The sequence below is a fragment of the Myotis brandtii genome, unplaced genomic scaffold (assembly GCF_000412655.1).
Source record: "Myotis brandtii unplaced genomic scaffold, ASM41265v1 scaffold8, whole genome shotgun sequence".
Taxonomy (NCBI): domain Eukaryota; kingdom Metazoa; phylum Chordata; class Mammalia; order Chiroptera; family Vespertilionidae; genus Myotis; species Myotis brandtii.
The window spans coordinates 10,659,184-10,680,353 of NW_005371219.1; the positions used below are offsets into that span (position 1 = coordinate 10,659,184).

Genomic DNA, 21,170 nt, shown 5'->3' on the forward strand with positions numbered 1-21,170 from the left:
AATATCCCAAAGGGAAATTTCTGGTGTTGGTGTCTGGTACCAAATGCTATACCATAATGATAATTCACAATGATGAAAGCTGCTATATTTGTCAGGAAACATTCCATGGTGATGACAATGATCTATCTCTCTTGTCCCTAAAGAATTGGACAGTAGAGTAGTCCATAGATGGTGTTGCTTTTCTTCCTTTTCCACGGTCACTTTTGGTATGTGGACCGCGTGAGATCCTTCATTGCAAACCCTCAGGCCTTATTTGCCTGGGTGGTGGTGTTCGGATGGTATGGGCGATAATCCTTGAGTGCCAGTAATGCTCAGAAAACGGGGTTGTAAAGAATGAACTCAGATAGTTTGGAATCCATTCCAAAAATTACCTAATATTCCAATTTAGTTCTGTTTCATGGTGTGTGTCCTAATTCAATCATTACTCCAAAGGCAGTTTCCTTGTTCCTTACTTGTTCCCTTTGCAGTGGTTCTCAACCTTCTGGCCCTTTAAATACAGTTCCTCATGTTGTGACCCAACCATAAAATTATTTTCGTTGCTACTTCATAACTGTAATGTTGCTACTGTTATGAGTGTAATGTGAATATCTGATATGCAGGATGGTCTTAGGCGACCCCTGTGAAAGGGTCGTTCGACTGCCAAAGGGGTTGCAACCCACAGGTTGAGAACCGCTGCTTTAGAGTGTAAATAGAATGTGCTGAAAATCAAAGATGGGCTCTGCTTTTAACTGATAGAAATTAAAAAATGGAAGCATCTTAGTGGGCATAGAATCCAACACTTCATGTTAGAGATGAAGAAATGAAGACTTGCTTAAGGTCATAAGGCAAATGCCTGTTAAGACATGGGCTTGGCCCTCAGAGTTCCTCACTACCACAGTCTGCCTCCGTGTACGACAGAGAGTGTTGTGGGGCAGCGCAGGGCAATGAGCAGGGCCAGGCACTGTGTCCCCATCACTGTTTGATTTCTCCTATGTTCCATAGGCTATGCATTCAGTGAAGACGGTGAATATTTTGCCTATGGTCTGAGTGCCAGTGGCTCCGACTGGGTGACAATCAAGTTTATGAAAGTCGATGGTGCTAAAGAGCTTCCAGATGTGCTCGAAAGAGTCAAGTTCAGCTGTATGGCCTGGACCCATGATGGGAAGGGAATGTTCTACAACTCTTACCCCCAACAAGATGGAAAAAGTGATGGTACGTTAAGACTTCAGGTGAAAGCACCTTTTTTATGAAATAGAAGTGTGACTCCCATAACTTTAAAAGAAAAACTAATCCCTAACAGTTTGGTCTAGAGCAAGCATGTCAAACTTGCGGCCCACAGCGAATATTTTTGGGGCCCAGCCAATATAACGGTATGTAAGAAATGTTTTAATAAAAATTTCGTAATTTAATTTTTACAATATCCTGTTATACATTATCTATATATATAAAAGGCTAAGTGACCGACCGTCCGTCCGTCCAACCCACTGACTGACCAGCTGGTACATATGATGCGCACTGGCAATTTAAAAATAAACATTGACTAACGCTTGTGTGATTCATGTAAAGCTCTCGCTGGCACCAATCCCATGCGTGTTTCGATCTGTCATTGCCGATCATGAATTTAGTTGTTTTAGTTGACATTCAGCGTGAACCACATCGCGATTTATTCATCAACCATCTGACTGGCCAGTACATATGATGCGCAATGGCAATTTAAAAATAAACGTTGACTCGCACATGTGTGATACATATAAAGTTCTCGCTGGCACCAATCACATGCATGTTTTAATTTTATAATGCTGTATTATATATACTATTGACGTAATTTTTTGCAGTAACGTAATTACTGTATGAATCTTTCTTCTAACTAATTTCCTTTCAATGTGCATGAATTTGTGCACCGGGCCTCTAGTCCTGTCTAATAAAAGAGTAATATGTAAATTAACCATCACTCCACAACAAAGATGGCGGCGCCCATAGTGGCTGGGACGGGACGCTGGCAGTGTCGCCCTGGCAATGCGAGCCCAGCGTCTGCACCGGCAGTGTGGTGGTAGGGGAGGGGCCTCGGCGCGAGTGACTCTGGCGTTGTTGCAGGCCAGGCTGAGGGACACCCCCCAGTGCACGAATCTTGTGCACCGGTCCTCTAGTATGTATATAAAAGCCTAAGTGACCGAACGACCAGTCAACCGGTCGCTATGACACGCACTGACCATCAGGGGGCAGGCGCTCAACACAGGAGCTGCCTCCTGGTGGTCAGTGCGCTCCCACAGCCAACCTCTCATGGCCCCTCCCCACAGCCAGCCGGCCAACCTCCCACAACCCCGGCCTCTGCCCCAGGCGGCTGGCCTGATGGCCCCCATCAGGGTGGTCAACCTCCTGAAGCCCCTCCCCCTGGCTGGTCAGCCCCAGTGTCTGGCCAGGCTAAGGGACCCCACCCATGCATGAATTGGTGCACTGGGCCTCTAGTTATTAATAATGAACTACAACGTTCACTAATGACTGATTACTATAATCGTGTTGCATTCATCTCCCTTACGTGCCTTACATGCAGGTGCACCATTTCTCTCTACTAATACTAGCAGCAGATATTTTAGCAACCGATTGCCATGTCATTAGTCTTGGACTGACTTGTTTGGTGTGCACAACAGGAAATATTTCGCTTTCGGAGAACAAGAAAAATAGGTTTATTTGCATTACACTTATTAATTTGCATAGTTATTCGGTGCCTGGTAAGTTAATGTTCAAGAAAAAAATATTAATTTTTATTAAAATGTTCTATTACTTTATGTTAATGATTATTCATTTATTTCAGCCCTTTGTGTTGTTCAGCATGTCTATTGAAATAAACCTACATTTCTATGAAAATGGAAGTTTTTTTTTGCGGCCCACATAAACTTAAACCGTGTTTATTTGGCCCGTGTTAGCCTTTGAGTTTGACATGCTTAGTCTAGAGCCAGGATTCCTCAAAGAACGTTGTACCACGTAACTTTGTTGTATAAGAGATCACCCCAAACCTCAGTGGTTTAGAATAATGACCATTTATTTCGCTTGAGTCTATGGCAGCCGTGGGCAAACTACGGCCTGCGGGCCGGATCCGACCCGTTTGAAATGAATAAAACTAAAAAAAAAAAAAAAAAAGACCGTATCCTTTTATGTAATGATGTTTACTTTGAATTTATATTAGTTCACACAAACACTCCATCCATGCTTTTGTTCCGGCCCTCCGGTCCAGTTTAAGAACCCATTGTGGCCCTCGAGTCAAAAAGTTTGCCCACCCCTGGTCTATGGGTTGTCCAGGCAGTTCTTCTGGGCTTAGCTGAGTTCATCATGTGTCTGTCTGTGGTCAGCTGCAGGTCAGTTGGCTTGACTCTTTTACATGTCTGGGGCCTCGGCTCTGCTCCATGTGGTCTCTCATCCTCTAGCAGGCTAATTTGCATGGCAGCTCAGCAGGATTCCAAGAGGGAGAGCTGAAAGGCACAACTTCTTAGATGCCTGGGCTTGCTACTGTCATACTGTCACTTCCCTGCATTCTGTTTACCATCCCCTCTTCAAGGGGATACTGGGAACTGTGAAATAGTGAGGCCACTATTCCAGTCAGTCTTTCACAAATGTGTTCTGTGTCCCAGGGGGTTCATGGAGAAGATGGATTTTTTTCATAAAACCAACTGATTTAATGATGTTGAGTGATTATAAAATTTTTCTGCTGCAATCATCATTGATCTTTTCCCCTGGTCAGAAGTTACAGTCCCCTGTTGGCTGCATTTATCTTGACACTTTTCTTCTTGTTAACTTCCCATACACATCTATTCTTTTCCTCTTCAGTTTCACAAAGATCCTGTTGTGTTCAGTGGTCCCTCTTTCTTTCCCCCTTCACTCCTCGTCTTCCCAGACAGGAAGGGTCCTGTACCTTATACCTTGCTGGTACAGGCTTTCAGCATCAGCGTCTTTATGCCACTCCATATTCCACTCGAGGTATAGGTTCTCATGTTTCTTGGCTGGTCGTGACGGGTGGGTTTTACGGTCCCTTTGTTAGAGATGTGGAGCTGGGATGCAGAGTCTCGGGTACCTTTTTCAGAGCCTGGGCCTGGCAAGTGCTTTCTACCGCACATGTTGTCCCCTTATCATGACCTGCTGTATCTTTAGTGATACTCTCCTTTCTGTCTCCCGTCTCCCCCTCCCAGTTGAATTGGGAATAAGGCTGTAACACGTTTTATCTCTTTTGGCTATGTTTACCGTCTGCTGCCTTTGATTATACTACTCATTACCTTTCTTCGAATTCACCAGGGATCTACAGAAGGAGCTAAGAGGTTTTTAAATCAAGAATGTTGGCTAAAGAAAGACCTCTGTGTCTGTATTGAGAGTGCCAGTGGGTTAGAAATTGTTGGCTATTTCCAAGTTCTGGGAGATCAAAAAAGTATATAACTGGCCATTTCTTGTTAGAGAATAATGTTATGAAGTTAACTTGTGAAAAACATGAAAATTTTCAGTTACCCTCCACTTTCAGTGGCAACCATAGTAATTGCGATTGAACTAAGAAAGCCAGTACCTCCCAGCTGTCAGTTGCTGGCCTCTTGTCCAGAGAACCTCAGCAGCCACTTAGGGTGAGTGCTGGGGCCCGTGCAGAAAAGCTGAGTGGTTCTGACTGCGCACTTCTTACCAGTGTTCCCAGAAAGCCCTGGGAAAGTCACCAAGTGCTCTAAGGTGGTGGTGTTTTTTTCATTAAATTTGCTGGGGTGACATTGGGTAATAGGATCATAGAGCTTTCAAGTGTACATTTCTATGACATAAGATCTAAATATTGCACTGTGTGTCGTGGTATTATCTAGTTCTTCATTGTTCTGAAAGCTTGGTACATTTTCAGAATAAAATAAAAATAGTTCAATCTTCAAACAGCCTCAAAAAATCAGCAGATATGTGTGAATTACTTCCAGATGATACTCAACTGATTCTTAACTTCTTTTTTTTTCAATAGTTGGCTTTTAGAGCCGTTTTAAGTTCACAGCAAAATTGAGCACAAGGTACAGAGATTTCCCATACATCCCCTGCCCCCACACATGCATAGCCTCCCCCATTATCAGCATCTCCACCACAGTGGTACAGTTGATGAGCCTACATGGACACATCATAATCACCCCAAATCAATCATTTACATTAGACTTCAGGTTATGGTGTACATTCCAGGGGTTCACACAAATGTGTAACGATATGTATCCACCATTGTGGTATTATACCAGGGTAGTTTGACTTCCCTGATAATCCTCTGTTCCACCTCTTTATCCTCCCTCCCTCCCAACCCCTGGCAACCACTGATCTTACCATCTCTGTAGTTTTGCCTTTTCTAGAATGCCTTTAGTTGACATCGACTATCTACTCTTTTCAGATTGGCTTCTTTCACTTAGTCATATGCATTTAAGATTGCTCCATGTCTTTTCATGGCTTGATAGTTTATTTCTTTTTAGTGCTTAATAATATTCTATTGTCTAGATGTAGCACGGTTTATTTATGCACTCACCTAAAACATCTTGGTTGCTTCCAAGTTTTGGCGGTTATGAATAAAGCAGTTATAAACATTTGTGTGCAGGTTTTTGCATCAACATAAATAAGTTTTCAACTCCTTTGGGTAAATACCAAGGAGTGTGATTATTGCATCATGTGGTAGAGGTATGTTTAGGTTTGGAAGAAACTGCCAAACTGTCTTGCAAAGTGGCTGTGCCATCTTGCATTCCCACCAGCAATGAATGAGAGTTTCTATTGCTCCACATCCTCATCAGCATTTGGTGTCATCCATGCTCTGGATTGTGGCCATTCTGATAATGGTATCTCGGTTTTATTTGCATTTTCTTGATGACCTATGATGTGGAACATCTTTGCATATGCTTATTTGCCATCTCTACTGTCTGTTAAGGTCTTTGGCCCATTTTTTTAATCAGGTGGTTTTTTCCCTCATTGTTGAGTTTTAGTAATTCTCTGTGTATTTGGGATGACAGTCCTTTATCAGATAAGTTTTTTGCAAATATTTTCTCCCACTTTGTGGCTTGTCTTTTCATTTCCTTGACAGTATCTTTCACAGAGCAGATGGCTCTAATTTGAATGAAGTTCAGCTTCTCAGTTCTTTCTTTCATGAATTGTGCCTTTGGTGTTGTATCCAAAAAGTCACCACCAAACCCACGGTCACCTAGGTTTCTCCTGTGTTGTTTTCTAGAATATTTATAGTTTTGCATGTAGAGTTAGGGCTGTGGTCCATTTTGAGTCCATGTTTGTGAAGTGTGTCCGGTCTGTGTGTAAATTGTTTTACATGTGGATATCCACTGTTTGTTGAAAAAAATGATCTTTTCTCTGTTGTATAACCGTTGTTCCTTTAGCAAAGATCAGTTGCCTGTATTATGTGTCTGTTTCTGGGCTATCTACTCTATTCCACTGATCTGTTTGTCTGTTTTTGCCAATGGCACCAATGTCTTGATTACTTACAGTAAGTCTTGAAGTCAGGTAATGTCAGTCCTCCAATATTGGTTGGCTGTTGTTTTGTTTTTGCTTCTCCACATAAACTTTAGAATCAGTTTGTCAATATCCACAAAATAACTTGCTGGGATTTTGACTGGGATTGGATCGGATCTAAAGGTCAAGTTGAGAAGAACTGACAATATTGAGTCTTCCTGACCATGAACATGAAGTATCTGCCCATTTATTTAGCTCTTCTTTGATTTCTTTCATCAAAGTTTTTATAGTTTTCCTCCTCTAGATCTCATACATATTTTGTTAGATTTATACCTAGGTATTCCTTTTGGGGGTACTAATGTAAGTGGTATTGTGTGTTTAGTTTGAAATTCCATTTGCTCATTGCTGGTATATAGAAAAACGATTAACTTTTATGTAATAACCTCATATCCTACAACCAGATACGTGACTTGGATTCTAGCATAGTACAGAGTGGGTGGAATAGGTTCTCTTAAAATTGCACACTGCGTTTCAGTCTACATTGTTAACTCTTCCAGGCACAGAGACGTCCAGCAACCTCCACCAGAAGCTCTGCTACCATGTCTTGGGGACTGATCAGTCAGAAGATATTTTGTGTGCTGAGTTTCCTGATGAGCCCAAATGGATGGGTGGAGCTGAGGTATTGTACTGTTGTGAAATTTTACCCAAAAAGACCATGTCCCATGGATTGTATATGTAAATATCCTTGTTTCGTGATGACCTTTATGAGTGGTAGAAGTCCTTTGAGGGACTAGTCTTTTTGTTAAAAATATTGGCATTCAAAATTCTTAATAATGAAGTTGATGATAAACCTTTTAACAGCATAAAAATCTTAATACTAAAAGTTATGCATGCTTATGGTAAAGAATGTATAAGTACAGAATAACGTAAAGTGAAACATGAACATTGTGAAGCTCGGAATCCTCCTTAGAGGTGAGGAGAGTATCCTTCTAAACATTTTCCTTTCATATGCAAGTGAGAATGTAGAGTGTGTGTGTTTTCCTGTTTTACACAGTTGTGCTCTTTGTGTAGAAGGTTTACTTGTTTTTACACTAAAATATGTATTCTTTAGATATCTTCCTGTTTTATTTTTTTAATGTGTTTTTATTGATTTCAGAGAGAGAGATAGAAACATCAATGATGAGAGAGAATCATTGATCGGCTGCCTCCTGCACACCCCCTACTGGGGATTGAGCCTGAAACCCGGGCATGTGCCCTGACCAGCAATCAAACCGGGCCCTCCTTGTGCATGGTGTTTGCGCTCAACCTCTGAGCCACGCCACCTGGGCGATACCTTCCCATCTTATAGATAGATAGTTCATACATTCCTTGGGGATCTTGATAATAACCAACCTCTATTGAAGTGATACATATTTGAAGTTACTGGCCTAGATTTTATTCTGTATCTTGATAATCAATTGAAAAAGCTTAGAGTTGCTTAGAGTAAGAATTTACTGTTGTGAGTTGACTCCTGGGGACTAAGAAATATTTTTTTAAAGAAAGAAAAACAGCCCTGGCCAGGTGGCTCATTTGGTTGGGGTATCGTCCCGTATACCAAAAGGTTTTGGTTCGATTTCTGGTCAGGGCATATACCCAGGTTGCGGGTTCAGTGCCCTTGTAGGGCACATATGGGAGGCAATTGATTGATGTTTCTCTTTCACATTGACGTTTCTCTGTCTCTCTTTCTCTAAAATCAATAAACATATCCTCAGGTAAGGATTTTTAAAAAAAGAAAGAAAAACATTCTGAATGTTTTAATACAAGTAGACTATCATTCCATTTTTAAGTAGGAATGAGGAATCCACTAGAAACATTTTAGCTCATTGAGCCATTTAGCTCTTCTCTGAGAGATGATTAAAAATTTGGTAAGAAAAGGACATTTTAAATTTGAACTTTGCTCATGGGTCTGATTCATTGGGGTCAAGAGTAGGAACCCATGGTATTTTAGTTCATGTGCGTTGATATTCCTTATTCCAAATTGTCCCTTTATTTCTTTATTTTGTTTCTCTAGACTAAGGCTTGTCACACTTTTGCCCTTAGGCCAAATCTGACCTGCTGCTAGTTTTTGTAAATAAACTTTTATTGGAGCAGCACACCCCTTTGTTTACGTAGTGTCTGTGACTACAGTCAACCTCCAACACCAGAGTTCAGTAGTTGCCACAGAAGGCCACAAGGCTCACAAAGGTTTACAGGAAAACTTTGCCAGACTTTAATACACTGTGTTAAAAATGAATCCATAGGACTTACATTTTATTACCTGAAACTGTGCCCTTTTTTCATGCTTTTTCTTTTCTACCTAATTCCCCACCCTACAAGCTTTGCTTGTATAGTTACTATTGCCATATTTCTCACATATTTGTTTTTAATGGCTCTTCTGACTCTATTTGTATGTTTTTACTAAATTTTCTTCTTATAACAGCTTTTCCTCATACTTAAGGCTTCTGCTTACTATGGATATGTATTTATTTAAAAAATAGTATAGATTTTAACTTTTGTCTGAGTGACACAATTAGGGAGACAAAATATGCTACCAAAACAACCTAAAAACATTAGGTCATGTGTTTTTCTTTACCTTTATTTGGGGGGAAACCTAAAATAACATATTTTAGTAATCAAATTTTATTCCTCTGGGCTCATCATAAATTCAAAAACATGCTGTTGTGGAGAAATTTTTTCCTTCCAGGCTAATAATTTCATTGAACCAGGCCTGTTTTAATCAAAGTAAAATTATTTGGTTGATAAAATAACAGGAACACTAAAAATAAATGCCTGAATATCAGTATATTTTAGCAAATTGGTGTAAAAGAAAACAGTTTATCTGGAATACATGCAACTCTGGTTGCTCAGATCTCTTTGTTAGCACTTGGTTGAAGCAACTAGTTTTTGTTCAATACTTTTTAAAAATCATGATAAGTACAGTGGGGCCTTGACTTACGAGTGTCCCGACTAACGAGTTTTTCGAGATACGAGCCGTCTCTCTCGGCCAATTTTTTGCTTTGAGTTGCGAGCTAAAATTCGGGTTACGAGCCAGCTTCAGATACGCCACCGCTAGTTGGCGCAGCGAACGTCACAGTGAATGCTACAACATCAGCTCAGCATCACGTGTCTCACTCGTTCACTGTTGATTTGACATATGAGTAATTTGAGTTACGAGCTCCATCACAGAACGAATTAAACTCGTAAGTCAAGGCCCCACTGTATACATAAAATAAAGTTTACTAATTTATTCATTTTATGTATAGTGTGGCAATAAGTATGTTAACACTGTGTGCAACCATCAGCACTATTCACCTCCAGGTCTTTCTTCATCTTGCAAAATTGAAACTGTTCCCATTAAGCAATAAATCCCCACCCTCCTCCTCTCCGATCCCTGGTAACCACCTGCTTCTTTCTGTCTCTGTGTATTTGACTACTCTAGGTGCCTCATATAAATGTCGCCATAGAGTCTTTGTCCTTTTGTGTCTGGCTATGTCACTTAACATGATATTAAGGCTTGTCCATGTCATAGCATATGTCAGAATTCTCTCCTTTTTAAAGTTGGATAATATTTCATCAGTGTATGTACCACATTTTGTGGATGCATTCATTCGTCGATGGACATGTGAATTGTTCCAGTAGCATTGTTATAAATAATGCTGCTATGAGCAGCAGTTTCTAAAGATAACGGGCGATACATCATATAAACATTTAACATCTGTATATTCCATTCTACTAGCTAGGCAACTGAAAAGAAAACCAGATTTAAGTAGTTCAGTGATCCTTCTAGCATTCATTCAATAGATGTTCACTCTACATAACTTGACTAATGAAGTTTTTGCCACAACCTTGAGAAGCAGTGATCAATCCCATTGCATGGACAAAATAGGATACCTGCCGGGGCGGTTACCATGCAAGTCCATGGCTGGAACTGCCTGCTGGGTATGTCCGGCCTCTATCTTCTTAACACCCATGTGCTCTGTGTCTCTGCTCAGAGGAAGAGGTCACACAAAACAACAGCAATGACTGTTTAAAGAATGGCAGTAAGTGAGGAGATGCATCTTTACTGAACAAAAATAATAAATGAAGTTGTTTTTTTAAAAAAAAATGCCACAGGGACAAAGTGGGACCTGAGGGACTTGATATTGGATCAGGGCCCTAATCAGTGAATAGTGCGAAGAAAGTCTGTAAGACTTAGGCAGGTCAGGCTGACATAGGTGAGTGTCCCCATCCTCCCTCACCCTGCTGTGTGTGATCATTCTGAGCTGAGAGGACCTTCTTGCTGCAGAGAGGATCTCTCTGTCATTTCAACATGAACACTGTAGTTCTGTAGGTATAAGCCTTCAGAAGCCTGAGGCCCCTCCTAAATTGATGGTCCAGTTCCAGGTCGGAAAAATCTAAATCAAGGGGAAAAAAATATTGATGTGGGAGTTTCTTATACCTGGCAAAGGAGTGTGATAAAGCCAGGGGGATCCAAGAAGCTGGTGTGCTGTTGACTGTCGAGACCAGCGTCACCCATGATTGGTGTACCGATGAGCAATCAGGACATGGGCTGGAAATGAAACAAACAGTTTCCTAACAGCCTTTATTTAGTGACCCACATCCTAGAGAAAAGCAGTAGTCCTTTACATAACCATGCACCAAATATGTGTGTCGCAATTGCTGCTTCTATTTTTCAGGCAGTTGCTTTTAGGATCATTTTGAACCTGGTATTTCATGAACACATTTAACAGTATCTCTGAGTGGAGAGCCCGTGTTACAGTGATGGTGGTGTACTGCAGCAGGAATCAGGAGAATTTTATTCTAGTCCTACCTGGTGGCCGTAGGCAAGTCACCTCATCCCTGCAAGCCTTGTTTCCTCCGGGGCTTTTCAGCTCTGAAAGTCTGTGATGAGAGGATATATCACAGCATCTCATAGACCCTGCAGCAGGTTTCTTGGGTGAGAACGTAGCTGCTGGATTTGAGATCACTGGGATGTGGAGTGCCGGTGTTGTGGGTGCAGTGTGAGGCGCTCATGGGCGGGGGCCGAGTGTGTGGGTGTATGTGATTCTCTGGCTTGCTGCCGCCTTCCTCCCTTTGGCTGTTGCAATCAGGCTCACCGGGGACCTCCCTTTGTGTCCTAGTTGCTGTCTCCTCATGACTCAGCTCCTCTTTCACAGATGTCTCCCGCTTTCCTGCATTGGGCAGGTCTTTGTGACCTTGGGCAAGTCTCTAAGCTACGTTGTCAGGAGGCAGCCTTATTCTTCCCATTGATGCTGATGACCCATCTCTCCCCAGGACGACCACCTTCCACCTGGCAGAACCCATGGCCTTCTGGCTACCTTTGGGTATTAGGTCTGTTGCTAAAGTTCCGTTGCAGTCCAAAACCAGATATCAACTCCAGTTTACATGCTGCTGCCCTCTCCCCAGCTCAGGTTTGAGGAGCACATGGGATAGGGACTATTTAATTCTTCCCCTTGTTTGTTTATCTGTTTGGTTGTTTTTCCATACAAAGATGTGGATATGAATAGTCATAGCAACCAAACTGGATATAACCCAGATGTCCACTAAACGGTACATGAGTGAACAAATTGTGGTATATCTCTGCAATGGAATACTACTCAGCAATAAAAAGGAATGGCCTGTTTAGATACCTAACAACATGTGGATAAATCTCAAAATAATTATTAATGCTCAGTGGAAGAAGCTGGGAGAGAAAGTACACAGTGTCAGATTTCATTTATATAAAACTCTAGAAAATGCAAACTATTATACAGTGACGTGGACAGATCGGTGGTTGCTTGGGGACTGGCAGGGAGGGAAGATGAAGGGACAGGCAGAAACTCGGGGGTGATGAGACTGGAACTTGGAAATGACGTTTTACAGGTGGGGCCATCCTGAGCAATGGCTGGACCCCCATGCCTCCCTCCCCTCTGGAATTCGCCCTGGCTTTTGGTCTTCAGTGTCCATGCAGGGAGGAGGCGGCAGAAAAGGGGGACAGGATTTTTGCTCATCGGGAGCTGTATGTTGATTGATTCTGGCTGCTCAGCAGTCCACCAGCTCTTAGGCATCCGTCAGTAGTAAGATTCCCTCAGTTCTGGGAACCCCTGCACTTTGCTGTTCCCTGATGTGGGTTATAAACTCTCTGGTGGACCTTTCTGTGCTTGTGCATTTGTCCCTCTGAGCTTCTGCTCCCAGTCGGGCTCCCCTGAGAGTTGTGCCTCTCGGGCGCCTCCTGCCCCTGCCCACTCCCTTTTCAGCAGGGACCTTTCAGGTGACTGGAGGCCAGCTACCTTGTCGGTGCCTCTTGGTCCAGGGGAAGCCACATCCATGGGTTCTCCATGGAAATGCAGGCAGTGTTCACCACTGCCCTCCTCCCACCAGCCTCGCCTCTCAGGCCCTCCCAGCAGCACCCTCATGACCCTGGGGTAACACGCAACAGATATCTAGCATTCGGCTTGGAAGAACAGTGGCATCAGTTGTTATTTAATAGTGACCGTGAGGCTTTCATTGCAGGGCAGTGATTGTGGAAAGATAGAAATTGTCATTTTAGAAGGTTCTCTTGGACAGAAAAGAAAAGAAAAACTCTTTATTTAAAATGATTTGTAGAGCACACACACACACACACACACACACACACACACACAGAAATCAAGCATTTTGAGGCACTTTCCCAGCAGAGGGTGCTCTAGAATGAAGATTCTGAAAATGTATTCAGTCCCTTTAGAAAAGACCAGGGAGAAAATAGCCTTCCTCTCTCTGATGATCTAGCTGAATCTTATTTTGTGAACTTAATTCCATTATACTTAATTCTATTATATCAATTTTTTGGTACAGAGGTAATCCTAATTCTTAATATTCATTAAATGTCTATAAGCCATTTTAATGTGTTCACTTGTGACCCTTAGAGTTAATATGTACATGTTTGTTCACATTTATATATATTAACATATATTAACACGTAAAAGCGTTGCCTGATGCTTGCCTCCCCCTAGGCACTCATGAATGTTAATTTTCTTACTCTCCCCTGCTGAGGTTCATGCACAGAAGACCTTCTGGGCCTGGTGTGCACCCAGCTTCGCCTGCAGAACATATGTGCTCAGTAAAGTGCAGATGTTCCTCGGGGAACTCTGCCTCACCTGCCCTCACTCAGGGGACTCTGCCTCACCTGCCCTCACTCATTGGATGGTTTTCACTTGGAATAGTAATTGCTCAGCAGCCTTCTCCATGGTCAGGACAGTTCATGCATTTATTCCCCAAATACCTAGTAAGTCCTTGCTTTGTGTCCACTACTGTGCGGGGACCTGATGATACTCAGGAGCAAAGAGCAGAGCACTGGCCCTTACGGAAGATGTTTGTGTCATGGTAACCCATTCTATTTCAGTATTTTTATATAATACAGAGTCTGGGGGGCTCATGGCAGAATTTCCCCCATATTTGGTTTGTGTGTCATTTTAAACACACCATTGTCCTCTTGGCTTAACTTCAGTAATTGAGCCTGAGACTGCCAGCAGGAAATCTCAGCAGCACACCTGGGAAGGCAGAACAGTCAGGAAGCTAGACTGAAGAGCTGGGTGTGGGTAAAGCTAGAGGCGTGCTGCTCTGTATCTATATACTAATATATAACAGGCTAATATGCTAAGTGTCTGTCCAACCGGTCGCTATGACGCGCACTGACCACCAGGGAGCAGACATTCAACACAGGAGCTACCATGATGCACACTGGCCATTTACAGAGAAACAGCACCGCGGACCTGGAGCTCACAAAGCAACACTCGGCTTCCCCCAAAGTGGGACACAGGCCCCGCCACCACCCCGGAGCTACAGCCTACCAAATCGCAGCTGATGCTGCTGAGACTCCATGGCGCAAAATGAGGCCCCCAGCCCAGCCCAGAAATGGTCGCTGTAGGTGCTGGGTAATGAGATCACATAGCAACGCCCGGCTTCCTCTCCTTAGCAATGACTAGCCTTGCAGTTTCTTTAGCCCAGGAACATGACTTGCTTTATAGCCAGGTGCAAACATTTCACACTTTAACCAAATGTCTGTGAAGCATAACCAAATGTCTGTGAAGTGTTTTCCCGTGCCTCATCTCATTTGATTCTCACAGAAGTCCTGGAGTAGGTAGATGGGAGACTCAGTGGAATTCTATTTTCTTTTCATTAGCCAGAAAACGGAGATTTAGAAACCTTTGAAACTTGACCTGACTGAAAAGAAGTAAGACATGGTGGACCTTGAAAATAACTTCAGGTTTTCTCACTGCACAGAATATAGTCAAACACTGCTGCAGTTAAATATTTTACCCTTTGTTCTCCCTGCATGATCTACAATAATAATCTGCTTCATGTTGATATTTACTGCTGTGTTGCTGACAGTTTCCTGAAAGAGAAGTTGGGGTGCTTCACTGGGCTGGAAAAAGTTTAGCTAAATCAGAAAGCAGGTCTAATTAAGCAAGTTTATATATATATATCTCACTTGCACCAATCGCACGCATGTGTTTCCATCTGTTATTGTCGATTGTGAATTTGGTTGACACTTCTATTATAGAGAACGGGCGAATAGCGATATTAAAATATTTCTTCTAATTAATTTTCTTTCAATGTGCACATATTTGTGCACCAGGCCACTAGCGTATACATAAAACAGCTCCTAATTGGGGGGGTGGGGGGGCGGGTGCGAAGGGGTATAATAGTCAGGTAGCATTTGCCAATCAACCACTTGTCTCACCTGACCCCTCTATTGCTCAGTAAGGGAGGAAAGAAAGCAAACAGTAGATTCTTCAATAACCAAGCTTACCTGCCAGAATATCTACCATGTAGATTGGAAAGAGTAGTGGCTATGTCATGTCGAGACCTACATTATTTACTTTACTTTGAATGAGTTACCTTTTCCTAGAATGTTCTGTTATATCTATTTCTGGCATACAAGCCGCACATCAGACAGTGTTGGGGTTGATGTCTCTTTCCCCATTGCTGTAGTGTCTCTGTATTGGGAAGGCTGGGTAATTTGAGTTAATGACTACCTATTAGAAATGTTGTTAATGCACATCCCATGTGTTTATGACTACCCTTTACTTCTGTTACTGACATTCTCTCTCATTTTTATTACAAGCTCGTAATGAGTCCCATAGAAGAAAAGCCATCATTGTCAGTGATTAGTTTGACATTTAAAAGTTTTTCTAAGTTAAGTTTGCAGACACACTTAATATTAAAGAGATTTTATGATTAACAGCTATTACAAAAGGAATTCAAAAGCGTCTCTGAAATAAAATTGATAAACTTCCCTGCTCTGAGAGGAACATGATTAACTCTCGAAGCTATTAAAATCCATTTTCACTCCCTTTGTTAATTTCCTGGACAATTTTAAGTCTCACTGCTTTTCAGTATACTTATTTTATACACACAATTAATTCTCTTATCATAATATATAAAAGAAAATACTTTTCCTCAGTCTGAAAAAGTGCATGTAGATTCAAATTATAAAAAACTTTTTCCACCCTCTTGTTGGATTCTAAGTTTAAAGTATGTATATCAAAGAAACTTCATGCCCATGAAGATTCGGTTATTAACACAAGCCCAGGTGCATGTGTAGTTCACCAGCTCTAGCACAAAATCCCTCACGAGTTTTTCTTTGAAAATGATAATATGTTTGATGGAAGTCCACATATTCTGTGTATATATACTGGTACTTTATGCTTTACCTGTTGATAAATGCAAATGAGGATGGTAGCTGTTATTATGGGATACCCCTTCAAACACAATATTGCATGGACTGAAATGTACACTGTCCCATGAGGCATGGTTGGGCCCATAACTTTCCTGTTTTTCTCTTTTGTCTGGATTTCAGGAAAGTCACCTTACTTTAATTTTGTTAATTCCTAATTCTTTTAATTCTCTAATGATATTTAGGTGTCTTTCCTCATCAACATGATTTTTATCTTCCCTTCCCAGTGATTTCCAAACTCATTTTTTTTAATTGCCTTGAAATGTAGTCTAAATGTGAGGCCATGGTTCACTATGTATTGTTATTGATTAAATTATAGTCCAAGCACGTATATTTCTAATCTGCATATTTTGGGGTAACAGTGACTTACAAATTATTTTGAAATTTGAGACCTTGTGCATCTGAAAGTTCAGAGTTGTGTCCAGTTTAGCAGATTTGTTCAGTGGCTGTGGAACATCTCTGGGTTGTGACGAAGGTCGTTGTAGTACAAAAGGCTGACTTAAACACCTTTCAGCAACAGTGCATCCAGAGACTTCCTGCTTTAGATGAAATATAAACTGCTATTTACTGCAGCCAGAAATGGTGAGAAAAACCTACTAGATGTGCTTAAAACAGTTGTCATCGAAAGTTTGGTGTGGTCTTTGCAGTGAGTTTTGCTGCCTTATCTTTCTGTTGGATGAATAACTACAACCAAATTATCATTTATGATTGATGTAGCACGACTTTTAGCACTTAGCTCTAAAGATTCTGTCCGTCTTCAAAGGACAGAACAGAAGTATGAAGTGTTATTAATGAGGCTGCATTTCATTATGTTTAGTAGTTATAATTGTGAGATTGCTGATGACAGATGGTTTGAAAATAAGGTGGAACTAAAATTTTAGATGTTGGTTTATTAGCTATGTATATGAAAAGCTTAAGGAAACTGTATAAAGGCCTAGAGATAGAATATATAACTCCTAAAGTAGTTAAACTCCTAAAGAGTTTACAAAGAAATGTATATAGTACAAAGAAGAAAGGTGAAAGGAAAAGCAAGGTGAATAGAATATTCAGAATTAATAATGTGGAAGCCAGCACATCAATACTAACAGTTAATGAAAGCAGAGTAGTACAAATTCTTAGATTAAAGTTTTAAAAGTTAAGTCATAGGTTCATTTGCAAGAGACCCACTTAAAATATAGTGACAGGTAATTTGGAAATACAATGAGGATGAGGATGGAGAAAAAAATTAATGTAAATAAAATTTATGTGAGGTTTTTCAGAAACTCTGATAATCTTTGAAAATACTAAAATGAGTCTAGAAAAAGGTGAAGAGAATGCATCTGAGTCATTTGATATCATGTGCAACTTGTGACAAAAACTCATACAACAAAATATGATTCGTTTTTGGTATAGGAGGCTGCTTCAGAACTCAGGGGGAAAAGGTCTCTGAGGAAGAGCAGCCAAAGTAAACAGGACTTTCTAGAATCTTTTATAAAACTATAACCTGGAATCCCACTTTTATTGCACAAGTACAAACTACTTCTGTGCTCTAAAGTAATTTTTTCTGAGAAAGAGCTGTTTAGCTTATAACATCAATGTGTTGCCCAGTGTTTAAGAACACTGAACGTACTGGCTGCTGCTAGCAAGTTAGTCCTATTCAGACAACATTAAGCTCGATATGATCACCTTGCACTGATACCAAGAATCAGTGTATGTGAGCTTGATAAGAGCAGCGCAACAAGTCAAAGTGAATGTTACATTTGAAAATTCTACCTCCACATAAAAGAAGCATGTCCCACAGACTGCAGTTCATAGAACTATTATTGGAATAGGAAACAGAAATAGTGTAACTATCCTACTATGTAATGAGACAGAAGCAAATATATCATTGTTATGTATTTTTTATTAATCATGGGTATTATCTTTTTAATTAGTCCTATATTAATTGTATGATTAACTCTTACAATTATATGCAATAATGTATCCCCCAAAATGTAATTATCCAATAACAAATTAAAATGGTTTAAAAACATAATGACAGATTTTTTGCTTCTGGCCATGACAGTGTAACTGGTACTGGACTAGCCCTCTTGCCATAAACAGAAAACCGTACGAAATAGGCAAAGCAACTGTTTGCAGATATTGGTCAGCAGGCGTCACAAGACTTTCATCTGTGAAAGTGACCAGTCCTGTGCTTGTCCAGCTCTCTGCCTGGAAGTATTTTCTGGACTCAAAGAGGAGGAGCCCTGAAGTACAGCAGTCTCGCTGAACTTAGGATCCAGGAAAACGGGAGCCACTGAATTTGCAGGCAGGGAACCAAAAGAAGGAAACTGCCCACTAAGAAATCTGCCTTGGTATCCCCTTGCGTCTTTAGCTGACGGTTAAGGGGTTCATGCACAGGAGGAGACTCCATGATTTGAGCCAAGGACAACTATCCAGAAGCTGTGAAGCCAGCCACTACCAGAGGTCTAACACAGCTGGGAGACTCGCATTCTGACAAAGTGGAAAGACCTTGTGAGCACCCAGGGTATTCAGTGGAGACCCCGGAGAGGCCATGCCTCAGCAGTAGGGCTGTAGACCTTACCAACGAAGCTTGAAAACAAGCCTTGAATGGAACAAGCTGATTTACCAACAAATTATCTGCCTCAGAACTTTTAAAGGAAGAAAACAAAATCCAGACAACATTCAAAATATTCAGAACCCATAAAAAATATTACTATGTGTAAAGAAGCAGAAAAAATGTGACATAACCAGGAGAACAATTAGTCAATATAATAGATCCAGAAATGACAGGTAGTAGAATTAGCAGACGAGGACTTTTTAAAAGCCATTATAAAAAAATGATTTTAAAAGGATTTTAGAAAACAATATTATAACAAAGAAGAAGAAAATATAAAAACAACCCAAATGTTCTTCTAAAGGTGAAAAATAAACTCTGAATTTTTAAGTTCCCTACATGGGCTTAACAGTAGTTTAGATACTGTTAAAGAAAATAGCAGGGAATTTGGAGATGGAACAATTGAAACTAAACCACAAAGAGAAAATAAATTGAAACAAAAAAGAATACAGTCTCATTGACCTATCAGATAGCTGATTCAACGGTATGTAGTTGGCATTTTAGGGATAAGGGGACACAAAAATATAAAGGGTGGGGGGAAGTAGATTTATGGTTGTGCATATGGAAAATAACACATTAATAAATAATAATACAATGATAAACTCTGTGTTTTGTGTACTCACAAGTGTAAAACTACTTGTTCCTCACCCGTATAAGGGAAAAGTGGTCAAAAATGTTATGAATTTGATAGACATACCCACAGATTCAAGACGCTCAACAAATCTCAAGCAGGCTACTGTCGCAAAGCCCTTTATAATCAATCTGCAGAAAACCAACACTGATAAGAAGATCTTAAAAGCAGCCAGAGAAGAGAATACATTACCTACAGGGGGGAAAAGATAAGAAATGCAAGTCAGTGCAAGTCAGAAGACAATGGAAAGATACTTTTTTTTAAATCTCCCTTCCACCTGCCCTCCACTGCTGCCTGTTTCGTGGAGATCTTCTAGAAATGTTCCATGTACAAACATAGCAAATGCATTTTAAATTATTTTTAACATAGAATTTAGAAAGGTTAGCAGGAATGTATCCTGCTTACAGAGTCATAAAAGGTGTGTTGTGTTTATAGAGAGATGATGATCTTTCCTAGGTAAAATAATCCCTAGAGCAGAGAGGGGCAATTTATTACTTCAGCCCTAATCCTGTGCTGATTAAACAGCCCTTAGTTTTATACTCTGGTCTTCTGAGTTAAAAACCCACAGAAGGGACTGGGACTGGTGTTAATTCTTTTGCTGAGGATAGGTGCCCTTAGAAATATGCAAATTGGCTTAGAAGGCAGCTGGACAAAGAATAAAGGAGACAAAATTTGGAATTAGATCCAATCTGGGCTTTTCAGCTTACGTAGTTGTGTTTAAAGATAGAGAAATGGGGCCCCGGTTGGGAATAGCCTATCCAATTATTGATGGGATCCCTAATATGATACTACAGGCAGCTAGGATGATGACACATCAAAATAAGAAGCAAGAAGATATGGAGCAGCACTAGATCATAATTAAAAACAACAGATACAACCAAACTTTCTTAATACCATCTACCTTTTAAAAAGTCAGGGTGGCAGGTAATAAGTGGGAGAGGAGAATGTTTCTGTCTCTTCCTACGTTGACCATCCTCATTCCATTGATCTCCTTAGCAGGACTGTTCTGCTCGTCCTCCGTGGAAGAGAACTCCCCACAGGGCTGCACCAGCACAGCCAGTCTGGGCTTTTACATCTGCTCTTGCCCATCACCATACCAGTGTATGTGTTCTCCCACCTGCGGATGTGGCTGGGTATTAAGCTCTTCAGGCATAACTAATGCACCCAGAGCCAAGATGGAATATACATTAATGATAAAGTCTTGAGTGTCTAGTCAACTGCATGAAAATACTGGAAACCCACTTAATTTTCAGGGAAGATGCTGTGCCTTGCTTCTGTCAGAGGCTGAGGACTGTGGGAGGCGTACACTGCAGAAGCTTCTTTCATTATACTTTGGTTCTGCCCTTGTTTTTTGAAGGTTCTAGTTTGTAACTGCTGTATCAGAAGAAACATTTCAACACAGTGTCTTATTGGAAATTAACAGCCCCAACCATCACCAATGACTTTTATTTCTTGTTCCTTTCATCTAAAAATTAATATTTTGAAATTTTATGTTTGAGATTCAAAGTCTTTGATAAAGTCACATGTTATGAAATAATTCCAAAGGAGCTATGTTGGAGTAGTTGTAGAGAAATGCATTTGAACAAATGTGATATAAAACTATTTTATGGAAAATTAATTTAAAAAAAAAGAAAGAAAGAAATGGGGCCTCGGCCAGGTAGCGCAGTTGGTTGGAGCGTCATCCTGTACACCAAAAGGTTGCGGGTTTGATCCCTGGTCAGGACAAGACACCTTCTAAATAGGCCTACCTTGACGGCCACACTGAAAACTATAGTCCCTTCCCCCCACACTCTGCCTCCCTTACCGAGATTGTT

General features: G+C 40.9%; 1 protein-coding gene and 1 pseudogene across 1 annotated transcript in view; both read left to right on the plus strand.

Moving 5' to 3' along the window:
* PREP (prolyl endopeptidase) overlaps positions 1–21,170 on the plus strand; it is a 108,816-nt gene that overhangs the window by 24,910 nt on the left and 62,736 nt on the right. The window contains exons 6-7 of the mRNA XM_014531282.1: positions 982–1,191; positions 6,972–7,093. Of these exons, the coding sequence (XP_014386768.1) occupies positions 982–1,191; positions 6,972–7,093 (332 nt within the window). The remainder of the gene's footprint in view (positions 1–981; positions 1,192–6,971; positions 7,094–21,170) is intronic.
* Positions 20,301–20,580, plus strand: LOC102260886 (annotated as a pseudogene).